Source organism: Neovison vison, chromosome 1 (genome assembly GCF_020171115.1).
Source record: "Neovison vison isolate M4711 chromosome 1, ASM_NN_V1, whole genome shotgun sequence".
NCBI lineage: Eukaryota > Metazoa > Chordata > Mammalia > Carnivora > Mustelidae > Neogale > Neogale vison.
Genome location: NC_058091.1, coordinates 47,157,606 through 47,175,244, shown reverse-complemented (window position 1 = coordinate 47,175,244; position 17,639 = coordinate 47,157,606). Strand labels below are relative to the sequence as shown.

The 17,639-nt window shown below is 34.0% G+C and overlaps 1 protein-coding gene across 3 annotated transcripts in view; it reads right to left on the bottom strand.

Moving 5' to 3' along the window:
- IBTK (inhibitor of Bruton tyrosine kinase) overlaps window positions 1-17,639 on the bottom strand; it is a 97,042-nt gene that overhangs the window by 33,387 nt on the left and 46,016 nt on the right. For all 3 annotated transcript variants that reach the window (XM_044246645.1, XM_044246661.1, XM_044246652.1), the window contains exons 17-21: window positions 9,691-9,792; window positions 6,689-6,806; window positions 3,282-3,342; window positions 2,611-2,732; window positions 1,020-1,132 (exon numbers count right to left, since the gene is read on the bottom strand). In XM_044246645.1, coding sequence (XP_044102580.1) covers window positions 1,020-1,132; window positions 2,611-2,732; window positions 3,282-3,342; window positions 6,689-6,806; window positions 9,691-9,792 — 516 coding nt within the window. The remainder of the gene's footprint in view (window positions 1-1,019; window positions 1,133-2,610; window positions 2,733-3,281; window positions 3,343-6,688; window positions 6,807-9,690; window positions 9,793-17,639) is intronic.

The window sequence follows — 17,639 nt, the reverse complement described above, 5'->3', positions numbered from 1 at the left end:
AATTTTAGAAAAACTATATAACCTTTATTTTCAAACAGCTCACATAATGCAGAGATATGAAATGTGTTGTATTATATTACTAGATTATAACCTAATGCACATGACATTACTGATATAAATGAAATTAATCCATGTGATAATAGTATCTGTGCCATGTTTTGTATATCTCTAACCCTCTATGCCACCAGACAGAGTGGTCTTTCTAAAAACATAAACTTTATTCATTCACATCAGATGCCTTAAAAATCCATCAACTAGGGGTACCTGGGAGACTCAACTGGTGGAGTGTCTGACTCTTGATTTCAGCTGAGGTCATGATGTCAGGGTGTGACAGCAAACAGTGTTGGGGTTCTCACTGGGCATGGAGTCTGCCTGGTATTCTCTCTCTCCCTCTCCTGCTGCCCCTCCCCCAGATCTCCGTCTCCTCCCCGATCCCCGCCAAAAATATATATATAAATAGGTAGGTAGATAGATAGACCTCCATCAACTAACTACCCACAGCCTTCAGAATAAAATTAAAATTCCTTGGGTTAGCATAAAATGCCTCTAAAATCTGACCAGTTTTCAACTACCGCCTATATGCACATACCCTATATGGCTGACTCAGCTGAACTACAAGCGTAAGAAATGTGCAGTTCTCTCTAGTGCCTCTAGTCTTGGGAGCATAATGCCGCCTTTGCTTTGTATGTATATTAGCCTGTCTCCTTTTCTTGGCCAACTCCTCATTCTTGAAGATGCAACTCACGTATTATTTTCCTCTAAGAGGTCTTTCCTGATTTTCTCAGACGAATATGGGCTCTTCTTTTGTGCTCCCAAAGCAAACTTCAGTCAGAATATTTATTACAATATACTATCATTTTCTGTAGCCTCCCTAAGACAAAGACTATTTTCTATTACAATAGGCTAATCCTAACCCTGGCAAGTGGGATACAATAGTATTTAATACATGTTAAATGAAATAGAGAACAGAGACATGAAAGATTAGATCAGGAAATATATCCTAAGATACTTTCACTAACCTGTGGATGGTGGACTCTGAATAACATCTGAAAGGTTATAACCTCCAGAACTATCTGAACGTTTACGTGGCTTCTTTTTTGCTTTTGTTTTTGCCTTCTTGAACAAACTTTCCCTAGAAAAAAAGCAAATATGAAATTCATTTTTAGAAGCTACAGATTAACAACAGAACTATGTATTTTGAGCAAATGAATACATACAGCATATTAGTCAAAGAATACAAAAAATATACATGCTCTAGTTGCATTTATCTATGTGGCCCAGAGCAAATTACATGTTTTAGTGAAATTCAGTGTGATAATCTAACTTGTTCTGGCTCTACTATTTCTGTGAAAGTTAGAAATAAGATGGTATAGGGTACCTGATTGACTCAGTCAGTTAAGTATCTGCCTTTGGCTCAAGTCATGATCCCAGGCTCCTAGGATCAAGTCCCACACCAGGCTGCCTGCTCACTGGGGAGCCTACTTCCCCCTCTTCCTCGGCCTGCCTCTCGGCCTGCTTATGCTCTTGCTGGCTCTCTCTCAAAATAAATAAATAAAATCTTAAAAAAAAAAAAAAAAAGATAGTATATAGGAAAATACTTTGAAAAGTAAAATAATCAGGTATCAGAGACTGCAAGTAACCCAGATGCTAAAGGGATTAAAAAAAAAAACCTCTGGAACCCAAGACCAGTTTCTCAGTAAGCTACATAGTTAGTATACATAGTATATATATAGTAAATACCTTGAATGCCCAAAGATTTTAATAAGTCATTTATCAAGTAGAAGGAAAGTAATTCTGTAACCAGTTGATAAGTGAGTCTAAGATGAAGATTGGAAATTCTAAACAGGGCTTGTTAAGTGGTTGGCCACACTACAGGGAGATAATGTAGAACCTGGGATATTTTGTTGGAGAATTCCCAAATGTCAGTCACTACAGGCCCTCTCTCTTGAACCAGTCAAGTTTTCATAGAAAAAAATCCATAGTGCACTCCTCTTAGATTCAAAATCTCTAGAGGGCAAATCTTTCTGTCAAGATGGATAGGAGAGGCAATCACTTGGGTAAATGGGATTCAGAAAGAGGTAAAGCTCTATATTAGAATTTCTAAAAATGTTTTTTTCTGAATCTAACAACTCACCCTAATCTTCATAAATCTGCTACCTCTAATTCTTAAGAATTAAGCCTTTCTGGAATTCTGTTTTAGTCTTTTTTCTGTTCTAAGTCATTACTCTCAGCAATCCCTTTCCAACTTCAAAAACCATAAATCTTCTATTTTCTCCTTTCCTGTTCTCTTTAGTGCAATATGCCTTTCTTATTTATTATAATTTCAGCAGGGTTTGGGAAGGTAGCTAAGATAAATGCACTTATTCAGCCAGATTGTTAACTTGACGGTTGTATTCCTTTTATATTTATAGTTAATTCTGTTACATCTGCAAACAATTATGCACTTATTCTCTTATAATAAGGCTAAGAATAAACATAAATACATACTTACATCAGGATTCTCCAATTTTTCTTCTTAAGCATGTAAGTGTTACTAGTGTAAAAAACTGGGGGTGGACAAAGGAGGAGGAGAGAAGAAAAGGAAAAGAAAAAAAGAGCAACAAAGCTTACGAATAATTCTGTTCCAAATTTATTTCTTCTTTCAAAAAGATATCTCCATCTTCTACTTCCAAATAGCTAATATCTGGTCCATCTTGATATGGTGTAATGACTCTTCTATCCATTGCTGGAATCTATTAAAAAAAAAAAAAAAAGGTGTCCCTTGTTAAATACAAAATGTATAAAGACTTTTTAAAAAAAAATAGGTATATCCCGCTTGTTCATACTGATATGTGGTAACATTAACAAGGAAAAGTCTAGAATGCTTAATGACTTCCTACGTTCATGATAATGAGAAAAACCTGGTTAGGTTCATTCATTTTTACTCTAAAAAACTGTCACCTTTTCAAAAAAAGCTCTACTTTTTATCAAATACAAATTAATCTATTTCTTAGGGATCATGTGCATCCACGTATTTGTACTGCCCTGACATTTGGTAAATTAATAAATAAAGAAAAGCTTTCAAGAACTTTCATTTATAGAGCAATTAAAATAATCAAAATTAAAAATATTTAAGTATAAAATTATCATACTAATCTGTGGGATCTGTAAAAAAATTTATATCCTCATTTTTAAAAGATCCTAATATGTTAGAATTCATTAGGAAATTACTCTACTGAGAAGTCTGACCTAATAATACCACTTTAGTTTGATCATATTATTGAAAAAAACATAAACCTTACCATTTTTCTATAAAAGACAGAAAGATCCTTCAAAACAGCTTCACTTAAAACATCAAGAGACCTAAAACACACGATACAAAATTCTATTTTAAGACTTAAGTAACCTAATATTTATCAAGATTTTTCAAATATGTAGAGACATTTTACATTTCTGAATAAGTAACAGTTATTTTTTATAATCATTAATATGACAGCTGCTATAAATTCTTTTTGGAAGTTATATATTTCAAATAAGCAGCAATCTTCAAACATCTTCAATAAAACTCAACTCTTCGAAAAGATTTTTCTATCATTTATATTGTAGCAAAATAGCAACTACAGTTCTTCCTTGACATCCCAATAAATCCATCAAAAGTTAAAAATCTCTTAAGTCAAAAATACACTTAATATACCCACTTACTGAACATCACAGCTTAGCCTAAGCTACCTTACACATGCTCATAACACATACGTTAGCCTACAGAGCCTATTTTATAATAAAGTGTTGAATATCCTATGAATTTATTAATTACTCTATTGAAAGTAAAAAATAAGCATGTCAGTTGTTTACAGCCTTGTCTTTCTGTATGTCACTGGCAACCGTGGCTCATTGCCACTGCCCAGGATCACCAGAGAGTACTGTACTACTTATCACTAGCAAGAGGAAAAGATCAAAATTCAAAATTCAACGGACAGTTTCTATTAAACGTATTTCACTTCCACAGCACCATAAAGCTGAAAAATCCTAAGTCAAACCATAGTAAATCAAGGACCATGTGTATTCATTCTCCAACTTTCCAATCTTTAGCTACAGTAGGAGCACTATACTGACAGAACAATGGCCTAACATGATACCTTAATTCTATCTAGAACTATCACTGCATGACTTTGAGCAACTCAATTTACCCGTTTAGGCTTTAGTATGTTCATGATGCATAAAATGTTTGGACTAGATCAGCTGTATTCAAAGTAAATTTCAAGGAACTCCCAAGTTCCAAAGAGATACTTCTAAAGCATTTAAGTGAAAACTTAAATCAAAACTTACATTCTAAAATATATTTTAAACTATCTTTACAAATGCAAAACAACTTGCCTATTCAAATCTGTACCATACCAGTTCTTAACATTTTGATGATAATTAACTTGTTTTGGTGCAGTTCTCCTTTTTAACATCTCTGTAAATATTTATTTACACCCCTAGGAAACACATATTTGATAAGGAATGGTTAAATTTGTACAAATCTTTGTTTTATGGCAAGTTATGCACACCTACTCGTGTTAAATTATACAAGTGATATCTACTAAGTGCCATTCTTAATGGTTCGCCTGACACACTTGTCACAACATAACAACTGAACAATGGTACTGAGACATATCATTTTCCAATATCATATCTTAGATAGATTTGGTGCTTGTTTTGTATTTTGGTTGATTCCTTATCTGAAACTGCATGAGCTTAATTTGGCAAGGCAAAGTTAAAAAAAAAAAGTTAAAAAAAAAAACTGTTTTGATTACAATTATTAATGTAATGTCAGCAAAGAAATTTATTCTGAAACTAGAATAAATACCAGGTTCTGATACTAAAACACCAGAGGCATTTTAAATCACATTGCAAAGGGGCACCTGGGTGGCTCAGTTGGTTAAGCATCTGCTTCTGGCTCAGGTCAGGATCTTAGGGTCCTGGGACCAAGACCCATGTCAGGCTCCCTGATCAGCAGGGAGTCTGTTTCTCCCTCTCCCTCTACTCCTCCCCTAACTTGTATGTGCTCTCTCACTCACTCTCTAATAAATAAAATCTTTTAAAAACTGAAATAAAATAAAATCCTATTGTCTAACATCCCATAACATTAATTTACATTTGAAAAGCATTTTCACAAAATAACAAAGCATTACATTGCCAAAAGACTTTCCTCTGAATTTAACCCTATATAGCAATTATTAAGAATCTATTAGTGATTCACCTCTAAAAATCAGAACACTCTTATTTCAATCATATTTTAGAATCAGTTTCATTAAGATTATCCTGACTGTGAAAGGTGAGATATCAAAAATCTGTTTGCAGGGGTACCTGGGTGGCTCAGTCACTAAACGTCTGCCTTTGGCTCAGGTTATGATCCCAGCATCCTGGAATCCAGTCCCACACTGGGCTCCCTGCGCATCGGGCTCTCTGCTCAGCAGGAAGCCTGCTTCTCCCTCTCCCACTCCCCCCAGTTTATGTTCCCTCTCTCGCTGTGTCTTTCTGTTAAATAAATAAATTCTTTTTTTAAAAATCTGTTTTCATTTATACTAAATTATATAGATCAAGATTTTGATTCCTTGCAAAAAAAGGGTTCCTGGGTTTTCTCATCTGTAATATGAGGTTATAAACAGAATCGACTTCATCAGTTTCCACGAAAATCAACTGAGATCTGCATAGCACTTTTAGGATGCTTCCTGGCACATAGTATTAGTTATCATTTTATGGCTAAAATAAAATACACAAATAAATGATACTAGAGCTTGAAAAATGCTAAGTGCATGAAGAACTCTCATCTAAAACTTCCCCAGAACACTCATTTTTCTCACCACTAACTACAGTAATAAAAATTTTACCTTATATTAAAAATGAAATCTGTATATTTATTTCATTGAACAACTCCACTAAAGATCATTAAAAACAATAGGATGAAGTTTCTAAGATCCCTCTAATTCTAAAATACCTATGACTCCTAAATTATTAACATTAACAAATCTTTTCAATCCAAGTAAACATCAGTAATATGAAATACTAGCTTATAAAATAGGGTGTATATATTCAGCCAATTGTTTTATATAAAATGTGTCATTTCTCAAAGAATCATTTCATTACTCTTTAATTTCAACATAAAGATTTAAATATTCATACCAGCTTCCAACAAACTAAACCAACTAAAGTTTTCAGGCCATCTGCTGCAGCCTAAGTTTGACTAAAGAAGCAATATGTAATATAAGAAATATCCAAAGAGAAAAATGCAAAGAGAAAAGAAAATCAACCAGTAACAAAATTTTCACATGTTTACATGTGAAATAGTTATGTGCTGTCTTAATTAGTATTATATATAGTTTCCAAAAGCCTATGTAACATAGTTGTAAATCAGCCTAGACAAGCAAAGAGATATGCATACATATAAAGAATATACCTTTAATAATATTTTCCTACAAATTTCCAACAAGAATGGAAGCTCTCCATTGAGGGCAAGGATTTTGTCTGTTTTGCTCCCTGATGTATCTTAGCAGTGGCTGGCATATATTAGGCACTCAAATACTGAGGGAATGACTGAAATCCCTTACATTTTATTTTCTACAAAGCTGTAATTTATCATTATACCTTTTTAAATTACTAATATATCTACTATCATGTGTAAATAATCACTTTTACAACAGTCATATAATGTATGCACCCAACCTACCTTGCTTCAAGTAAAGCAGCCATATTCAGTCCTATAAACTGTAAACAAGACAGTTTCAGTTGTTCAGCATTATACATTGCTGCAAATTCCAGTATCATAGCAGCATTCTTTAGGGTAACTACAAAGAAAAGATACTCAAAATGAGACGAAAGCCATGCTACTACAGCAAATACAATATACTTATGTTTAAAGTTGTCAGCTCTGAACATTAAGAGGAAGAAAAACTGAAAGTAGTTTCTTTTTTTTTTTTAATTTTTTTTTTAAACAGATTTTATTTATTTATTTGACAGAGAGATCACAAGTAGGCAGAGAGAGAGAGAGGAAGCAGGCTCCCTGTGGAGCAGAGAGCCCGATGTGGGGCTCGATCCCAGGACCCTGAGATCATGACCTGAGCCAAAGGCAGAGGCTTAACCCACTGAGCCACCCAGGCGCCCCTGAAAGTAGTTTCTTGCCAAAATAACTTATACTAAGGCAAATTTAGAATGCTACTTTCCATCTCAGTGTGCCAAAGTAATTTTAAATGACTGGTTATGAGGAGAAATAAGCACACCAAAAGAAAATCCAGATGACGTGTTACAGTGTCATCTGAAAGCAAACACATAATAACTGACAAACTTCCACCTTACATTTTTGGAATAGTTTCAACTTCCATCGATAAATAACTTTCCTTTTCATTTATGTAACACAGAATTGTTATTCTCTCTCCTATAAAACTAAAAAGATCTTAAGACCAAGATAAACTAGAGGCTGGCTCAGTCAGTAGAGCCTGCAACTATTATCTTGGGATGGATTTGAACCTATGTTGGGCACGGAGATGACTTTCAAAAATTAAAAAATAGAATATGCTTAAAAAAATAAATTGAAGGACACCTGGGTGTCCTAAAGTGGAAAGAAAGCTCCTCTGCTTGGCAGGGAGCCTGCCTCCCCCTCTCTCTGCCTGCCTCTCTGCCTATTTGTGATTTCTCTCTGTCAAATAAAAAAATAAAATCTTTAAAAATAAATAAATAAATAAATTTTTAAAATTCGAGGTAACATTAAGGGTAATTTTAAAAAAAGACTAAAAGAAACTAATTAAATCAGTCTATAAAACATATTTATATTGAGTAATCCATCAGAATTTATGTGGGTGTATTTATATAAATACATACTCAATATATTTGGAAAACAACTGCATTTAAATATCACTGTATTATTATTTATGCCAGTGTAGAATCTGGCATACTGTACAAAAGACTCTGGATTTTATTACAATCCCAGTAACTTTACATATGAAGTATCCTAATTTGCTAGAGACCATCTCAGAATATTCTACCTACGTAGCATGTAACTTTGGCTTCCCAAACCCCTCCATTATTTATTTACTGTGAGTTCTAACAGAGGAACAGAACTGTTTTCTATACTTGGCATACTCCACATTTGTTTTTCTTTCTTCCTTATAATGCCATCAAAAGGTACAACTGCAATCAATTATGGTCTTTGTCCCACTCCTAACCAAACCTAAAGTTTCGACTAATTATGAACCCAAAGTCTCCCATTTCACGAAAATGGATCATACAAAAATTTTAGAATTGGAAACAAGGACTGCCCTATACTAAGAGACCAGACTTCTGTTGAACCCTTCTCTTGCTAAGTTCTAGGATGATCAAGCTATTCATTTATAGGATAGTTGTGCAGCATAGGCCAAAAAAGAATATCCAAGCATACCAGGAAAGTCAATTGAATAGCTGAAAATATCTCCAATATGTTTACTTTATTCCTGTTATATTAAAATAAAGAATGCAACAAACATTTCTTTTTGATAACCAAGGAGAAGATATTCCATAAAGCTCAAGAAAAGTAATTAAGTAAGACACTAGAGCTAAAACAAATTATCAGCAAATACAAATTAGAAATTCTGACAGGAAATCACTTCATACTTCCTAAAGTGGAAATGAGACAATGAAGATGAACAAAGATAAAATTAGAAGCTTTTATATCAGGCTAAGAAAACCTAACCTTTATCCTAGAGTAAGCAATTAAAAATACCTAAAGAGAAAAGACATATAATACTTCCAACAGAAAGACTGAACAAAAAGAGAAGTAGAGAGAAAGAGGACTTAAAAGATTACCGTGACATTACACAGAAGGGACAGATATCAGTGAACTCAACTAGCAGAGTGACAGAATAAAAAGGTGGGGGGAAAGTGGTCAATAAATATAGTTAAAGATGCATCAATTCTGGCAACTGAAAGAATTTGGATGCAAAGAACAAAATAACATAAAAAACAGCTTTGGGTTTCAAAAGTTGTATGTTCAAAAAGACAGCAATACAATTAACTGAAATAATGAAGTATTCAGGGACGCCTGGATGGCTCAGTTGATTAAGCATCTGCCTTCCACTCAGGTCATGATCTCAGGGTCCTGGGATCAAGTCTTGTATCAGGCTCCTTGCTCAGCAGGGAGCCTGGTTCTCCCTCTGCCTGTTGTTCCCCCTGCTTGTACATGCACACACTCTCTCTCTGACAAATAAATAAAGAGCATTTTTTAAAAATGAAGTATTCATTAAATGAAATAATGAACAGAGAAAGAAAGAAGAGTTTAAGAGAAAAGAGATGTGTTTTGATCAAATACATCAATGAGACAATTATATAAAAATTCCAGCAAACAGTAACAAGTAGCTAAACATAGACTTACAGCCAAGACCAGGGCAAAAGGAAAAAATTTCTTTCAAACACTCACCTTTGAAATTTCAAAATAAATTTCCTAACATCTTCATAATTCAAGGTTTTACAACATTTCAAAAAACTTAACATATTTCAATTATAAGATGTATGTATTTTCACCTATTTACACATCTGAAATAAGAATGTGCTTACAATGACACAAAATAGCTTAAATGTTTTAATATTTTTCATGATTCAAAAAAATAATGGTGCATTTTACCACAAATGGAATCATAAAGTCAACGAATAATCCTATACCAACCTGAAAACATAGTAATACTCAAATTCAAAAGTACTCACGTTTCTCAGTTAATGCTACTTCACACATCCCTTTCAATCGAGTTATAAGAAGCTGATCAGCCACCACAAGAACACTACAAACAAAATCCACATTTTGAGATTCTAAAAAAAAGAAAACAAGCAAAACTATTAATTTGTAAACATTATACCTATGAAAAAAGCTCTCCAAGTAATTAAGACACAAAGAAAGAGGATTATGACTATTTTCTAAATGTTGCAATGGCAACTCTGATAAATAGTAATAATGTGAGAATTTTCTACCTTTTAAGTAGAAAGCTGGAAAATGCCCTGGTTCATACTAGGACATAAAATGGGCAACTTGAATTGATCTTTTAGTCTAGAAGGCTACAAGAATGCATGACCTATTTAAAATCTCCCATGTTGTTAAATATTTCTCAATCTAATAGAGGAAAAATCCAAATCTCAGTATCGAAATTATGTAGGTACATGTTAAATACATTTACATTTGTTAAGAACAAATATATACATATATATGGAGAGAGGGGTGAATAATGCTCTTAGATAACCATTTTTGTTTTAAATAAAGAAGCCTAAGAGTACATTTTCTTCTTAAACTATAGGAGTTCCTTAATTTAAAATAACCTCAGTCCTGAGTACTACTAATGGCCTTGAGCAATCACCCTGACACACTGCCAGAATAAAAACATAAATACAAAAACAAAACAAAACAAGACCACAATAGGAAAGGGGAAAAAAAGATTACAAAGAAAAAAAACATAGAAAAACCATTTTTAACAAAGAAGGAAGAGGTGAAGTCACTGAATGGCAAACTAAGGACTACTTCTAGAATTCCTCCACAAAAGCAATGAATATACTATGAAAACTGTCAAAATCAACTTTTTCAAAATTCGAGAAATTAGCCAAAGGCTTACAATAATCTATGGAGTGCTGACTCAAAAAAAAAATGGCTGAATCTTGGTAAGAAAAGGGAGTGATGGGACACTGTAGCTTTTTCTATTTAAATCCTCTTCTCCCCTCCTCCACAGTTGTCTTAAAAACCAATAACCTTGCAATCACAGTGGAAACAAACAACTACAGCCATTAAAGGAGGCAGAAGATTTATAAAGTTACATTATCAAAGAACTGTCATTATTTGACATGCCTGGCAGTATCCTGGAAATCTTACTAGCAGGGCTTGTCTTTATTTTGACCTGACTCAAAGCTTTACTGGTGTTAAGAGGCACTTCCTTCACGGCATTTATCAAAAACAATCAGTAGCAACTGTTTAACACTGAAGCCGACTGAGACAATGATAACAGATGGTACAAACAAGAAGCAGATCAAGAAAGGTTTTATGTTTTTTTGCTTTTTTGTTTTTTTGAAAAAAGGGAGGGTGGCTCAGTCAGTTAAGCCTCTGCCTCTGGCTCAGATCATGATCCTGGGGGTCCTGAGATCAAGCCCCCATCAGGCTTCCTGCTCAGCAGGGTGCCTGCCTGCTTCTCTCTCTCTCCCTCTCCCTACATGTGCTCTTGTTCTCTCTCAAATAAATAAAATCTTAAAAAATTAAAAATTAAAAAAAGGTAGGGAAAGAGAAGTTGTTATGACTGGATGTTTGTATTCCCTGAAAATTCACAGTTGAAGCCCTAATTTCCAATGTGGCTGTATTTGGAGATGGAGCCTCTCAGGAAGTAATTAAAGAAAAATGAAGTTGTAAGGGTAGAGCTCTGGTCCAACAGGATTAGGGTCCTTCTAAGAGAAGAGGTATCAAAGAGGTGTCTATTTCCCTCTCTCCTGCCCACCCCCCACACGCGCGCACAGATAGAGGAAAGGCCATATGGGGATCCGTGTACAAGCCAAGAAGAAAGTTCTCACCAGAAACCAACCTTGCCAAACCCTAATCTGGGACTTCTGACCTCCAGAATTATGAAAAAATTAATTTATTCTTTAAGCCACCTAATATAACCTATGGTATTTTGTTATAGCAGTTCCAGCTGACTAATGCAGATGTCCATAGGGGGTTTTGAAAGTTCCAACACACTGCTATTTATCTAGAAGGCCACACACACACACATATAGACAACTATATACAGGCCAAGGAAAAACTTAGGCCCTAAGGTTTTACCTTTGGCTGGACATGAGGCTCTGCTAAAGCAGGAAGTAAGAGCTAAAGTAGAGTCATAAATTGCCTGCCTGAGAAATGAAAGCATGCCCCAAAATACACAAAGAATCCATGGTAAAGACTGGGAATTTATTTGTTTAAGGCATTTAAGGAAATTTCTAATTATTAGCTGACCACTAAGCTAACCCAGCAGAAACTTCAGTGGTCACACAAGACAAAGAATAGAGATTTTACAGAATTAATCAGTTCAGAAAAATAAACAAATAGCACAAACAATACACCTTGGGGAGGGAGGAGAATCTGATTTCAAGAGTTACCATATTATATTATTTAAAATACATTAAAAATTATGAAAAATGCAAAAAACATGTAAGTATGGCTCATTTATAGGAAAAAAGTAACAAAGAGAAACTGTCCCTGAGGAAGCCAAGATGCTGAACTATTAGGGTTCAGCTATTTTAGGGGCACCTGGGTGGCTCAGTGGGTTAAAGCCTCCGCCTTCGGCTCAGGTCATGATCCCAGGGTCCTGGGATCAAGCCCAGCATCCTGCATCAGGCTCTTTGCTCAGCAGCGAGCCTGCTTCCCTTCCTCTCTCTCTGCCTGCCTTTCTGCCTACTTGTGATCTCTGTCAAAAATAAATAAAATCTTAAAAAAATAAATAAATAAAATTTTAAAATCAGCTATTTTAATTATTTTAATTCCTTTAATAAAGGAATTAAAGAATTAATGGAAATCATGTCTAAAAAATTAAAAGGAAGTATGAGAGTAATGTCTCTTCAAATGAAGAGGTAGAAATTATAGGTCAACTGAAACTATCCAATCTGAAGAACAGAAGAGAAAGAAAAAACAATGAATACAAATTAACATGGCATAAGAGACCTATGGAATACTATCTAGCATATCAAGATACATAAGAGAGTTGCAGGAGAAAAGAAAAAAAAAGGCATAAAGAATATTTTAAGAAATAATGGCAGAGTGGGGAAAAGTACAATGTAGAGGTTTTATATGCAATGGGAATTCAGTCATGATTCGTTTAAAATAGACTGTTACATGTAAGCCTAATGGTAACCACAAAGGAAAAACCTACAGTAGATACACAAAAGATATAGAGATGGACATTGGGGAGGGTATGTGCTTTGGTGAGTGCTGTGAAGTGTGTAAATCTGGCGATTCACAGACCTGTACCCCTAGGGATAAAAATATATTATATGTTTATAAAAAATAAAAAAATTAAAAATTTTAAAAAAAAGATATAGGGAAAGGAATCAAAGTGTATCACTACCAAAACATCATTCAATCACAAAGGAAGATAATAAGAACTGTAAAAGTCAGAAAACTGACAAAATGGCATTATTAAATCCCTTTCAATAATTACTTTAAAAGGATTAAATTCTCTAATCAGAAAAGTGGCTGAATGGATAAAAAAAAACCAAGATTCAACTGTATACTGCCTACAAGGGACAGTAGTAAGAACACACATGGGCTGAAAGTGAAAGGATAAAAAAAAAATATTCCACGCAAATGGTAACTGAAGGAGAGCTGGAGTGGCTATACTTCTATGAGACAAATAGGCTTCAAGTAAGAAACAGAAAAGACAAAGAGGTCATTATAATAAAGGGGTCAATTCATCAATAGGATATTAACAGCTGTACAGAAGCATGCAACAAACATATAACAGTGAAGCACCTAAATACATAAAGTATATAAGCTGAAGGCAAAATAGTCTTCAGTACAGTAATAAGAGAGCTTGAATATCAATATTCATGTTCAAATATGGACAGACCATGGAGACAGAAAATCAACCAGGAAACATCAGACTTGAACAACACTAGAGACCAAAAGAACCTAACACATATATACAGAACATTCCATTCACAACAGCAAAATACACATTCTCAGCGCACATAAAACATTCTTCAGGATAGATCATATATGAGGCCACAGAACAAGTCTTAACAATTTAAGAAGACTGAATGATACCAAGTATATTCTCCAACTACAGTGGCATAAAACTAGAATAACAGGATAAAAATAGGGAAATGAGTAAATATGTAGAAATTAACATGTTAATTCAAAGAAGAAATCAAAGAGAAAGCAAAAAATACCTTGAGACAAATGCAAATGGAAATAAAACAGACCAAAACTTACGGGATACAGCAAAAGAACTTCTAATAAGGAAGTTAATACTGATAAATGCCATAACAAAAAAAGGAAGATCTTGAAAGAAATTAGGGGCGCCTGGGTGGCTCAGTCGTTAAGCGTCTGCCTTCGGCTCAGGTCATGATCCCTGGTCCTGGGATTGAGTTCTGCATTGGGCTCCCCACTGAGTGGGAAGCCTGCTTCTCCCTCTCCCACTCCCCTTGCTTGTGTTCCCTCTTTTTGCTATGTCTCTATCAAATAAATAAATAAAATCTCAAAAAAAAAAAAAAAAAAAAAAAGAACTGAGGGTTTTTATACAACAAAGGAACTACAAAAAGAAAAAACAAAGCCCAAAGTCAGCAGGAGGAAGAAAATAATAAAGATTGAGCAGAGGGGTGCCTGTGTGGCTCAGTAGGTTAAGCATCTACATAGGCTCAGGTAACGATATCAGGGTCCTGGGACTAAAGTTCGCACTGTGCTCTGTGCTCAGCAGAGAGTTTGCTTGTCCCTTTCCCTCTGTTCCTCCACTCCCCACTCATGCTCTCTTTCTCTCAAATAAAGAAAATCTTAAAAAAAAAAAAAAAAACTGAGCAGAAATATATGAGCTAGACATTACAAGAACAAAAAAGATCAACAAAACTAATAAGAGTTGGTTGTTTGAAAAGATATAATTAACAACCCCTTATAAAAAAATTCCCCTCAGAAAAAATAATGAATACTGTTTTTCTGAAAATAAATTGGAAAAAAAAAATTCCCCTCAAAAATAAAATTCTAAATGAAAGAGGAGACATTACAAGTGATATCATAGAAATGTAAATTTTGAGAGACTACTCTCAACAATCGTAAGCAGACAAATAGGATAACCTAGATGAAACAGATGAACTCCTAAAAACATGATCTACCAAGACTGAATGAGGAAACAGAAAATCTGAATAGACCAATAACAGAGTAAGGAGACTGAATATATTAATCAAAAATCTCCCAAAAAAGAAAAACCCTAGAGCAGATGGCTTCATGGATGAATTCTACCAAACATTTAAGTACGAATTAAAACCAATCCTTCTCTAATTTGTCAAAAAACAAAAACAAACAAACAAAAAACAACAAAAAGCAAACAAACAAACAAAAAAAACTGAGGAAGAGGGAGAACTTCCAAACTTCTCTTATGAGGCCAGACCATCCTGTTATCAAAGAGTCAAGGACACTACCCAAAATGAAAATCACAGTACGATATCCCTGATGAATATACCTGCAAAAATCCTTAATAAAATAGTAAGAAACCAAATTCAATAGCATGTTAAAAAGATCATACATGATGATCAAGTGGGATTTATGCCTGGATGCAAGGATGGTTCAGTACATACAAATCAATGAATGTTGATGCTATCTTAACAAAATAAAGAACAAATATCACATGATCATTTCGGTACAGGCAGAAAATGTATTAAGACAAAACTAAACATCCATTCATGATAAAAACTTTCAACAAATTAGGTAGAGAAGGAATGTTCCTCAACATAATGAAGGCCATCTACAACAACTCCAAAACTAACACCATATTCAACAGTACCTAAAAGCTATTTGTCTAAGACCAGGAACAACATAAGGATGCTCACTCATGCCATTCCTATTCAATATAGTACTGGAAGTCCTAGCAAGAGTAACGAGGAAAATAAATAAATAAATAAAACGCCATCCAAACAGAAAAGGAAGAAGTAAAACAGTCTCTGCAGGTGACGAGATCTTGTATCTAGAAAACCCTAAATGCACCATCAAAAATCTATCAGAAGTAATAAATAAATACAGTAAAATTGCAGGTTACAAAATCAACACAAAAATCAGTTGCTTTTCTATGCACAATGACCTATCCAAAAAAGTAATTAAGAAAACAATTTCTTTCACTATTATATCAAGAATAAAACACTTAAAAATAGATTTAACAAAAGAGATCAAAGATCTGTACTCTAAAAACTATAAAACACTGATCAAAGAAATTGAAGACAAAAATAAATAGAAAGATATTCCCTGTATAGGGACTGAAGGAATACTGTTAAAACACCCACTCTACCCAAAACAATCTACAGATTCAATAAAATCCTATCAAAATTCCAATGGCATTTTACACAGAAACAGAAAAAGTAATCCTAAAATTTATACAGAACCACAAAAACCCTGAATAGCCTCAGTAATCTTGAGAAAGAAGAACAAGGCTAGAAACATCACACTTCCTGACTTCAAAATATGTAACAAAGCTGCAGTAATCAAATCTTAAGATATTGCCATAAAAAGCAGACATATATACCAATGGAACAGAAAAGAGAGCCAGAAATAAACCCTCATTTTATAGTCAATTAATCTTCAACAAGAGTATAAAGAATACAAAATAGGGAAAGGACGACCTTTGCAATAAGAGTGCTAGGAAAACTGAACATTCACATGCAAGAAAATGAAACTGGACCTACACTAACTCAGAATGGATTAAAGAATTAAACAAAAGACCTGAAACTGTAAAACCCTTAGAAGAAAACAGGGTAAAAGATTCTAGTCTTGCCAGTGATCTTTTGAGTATGACATCAAAAATCACATGCAACAAAAGCAAAAATAAGCAAGTGGAATTACATGAAACTACAAAGTTTCTGTAAAGCAAAGAGAAACAATTAATAGAATAAAAAAATTAAATTTAAAAAACGGGCAACCTTTGGAAAAAAATATTTGCAAACTACATTTGACAAGGGATTAATATCCGAATTATATAAGGAATTCATACAACTCAATAACAAAGAAAACAAATAACTAAAAAATGGAAAAAGAGCTAAATAGACATTTCTCCAGAAAAACATACAATTGGCCAACAGGTTCATGAAAAGGGTGTTCGATGTCACTAATTATCTGGGAAATGCAAATCAATACCACAAGAGATGTCACCTTACACCTGTCAATGGCTATTATTAATAAAACAGAAGATAACGAGTGTTGGCAAGGATATGCAGAAAAGGGAACACTTGTGTGCACTGTTGGTGGGAGTGTAAAATGATACAGCCATTATGGAAAACAGCATGGAGGATCCTCCAAGAATTAAAATAGAACTACCATATGATATAGCAATCCCACCTTTGAGATTTTTAGACAAAGGAATTAAAATCAGGATCTTGAAGATATATCTGCACTCCCATATTCACTGAAGCACAATTAACAACAGTGAGGATATAGAACATCCTAAATGTCCACTGAAGGAAGAAAGGATTAAAAAAAGTGGTATACACATATAATTAAACACAGTAGTACACCAAAGATGACTGAAAACCCTCTGTAACTAAAAGATTGGTGTATTACTTGAAAAAGTATATAAATACAATCTCTCCATAAATTTTGCTTCAATTCTTAGTCTGTTTCTTTTACTTCAGAGATATTATCACAAGGAGGAAAATAAACAAGAAAAGACTTGTAAAGTATTTGTCAAAAACTATTCCCTATTGTCTGTTCCTGATCTCAATCACAGAAACAGCTGGGTATGAAACTGTTAAATCTAATCTCAACCATTATACATAATCCTTACAGAGTTCATTTCCACGTAAGTACTGAAAATTTTCTTTTTCCACTCCTTTAATATTAGTAAGTATCCCTATTGCTGATTCTAAATTTAGCCTCTGTTGATGGCTTATTTCAATTAGAGTAGAAATTAAGATTCATGTTGATTCTGCCATTACTCAATTATATCTTAAATATCTAA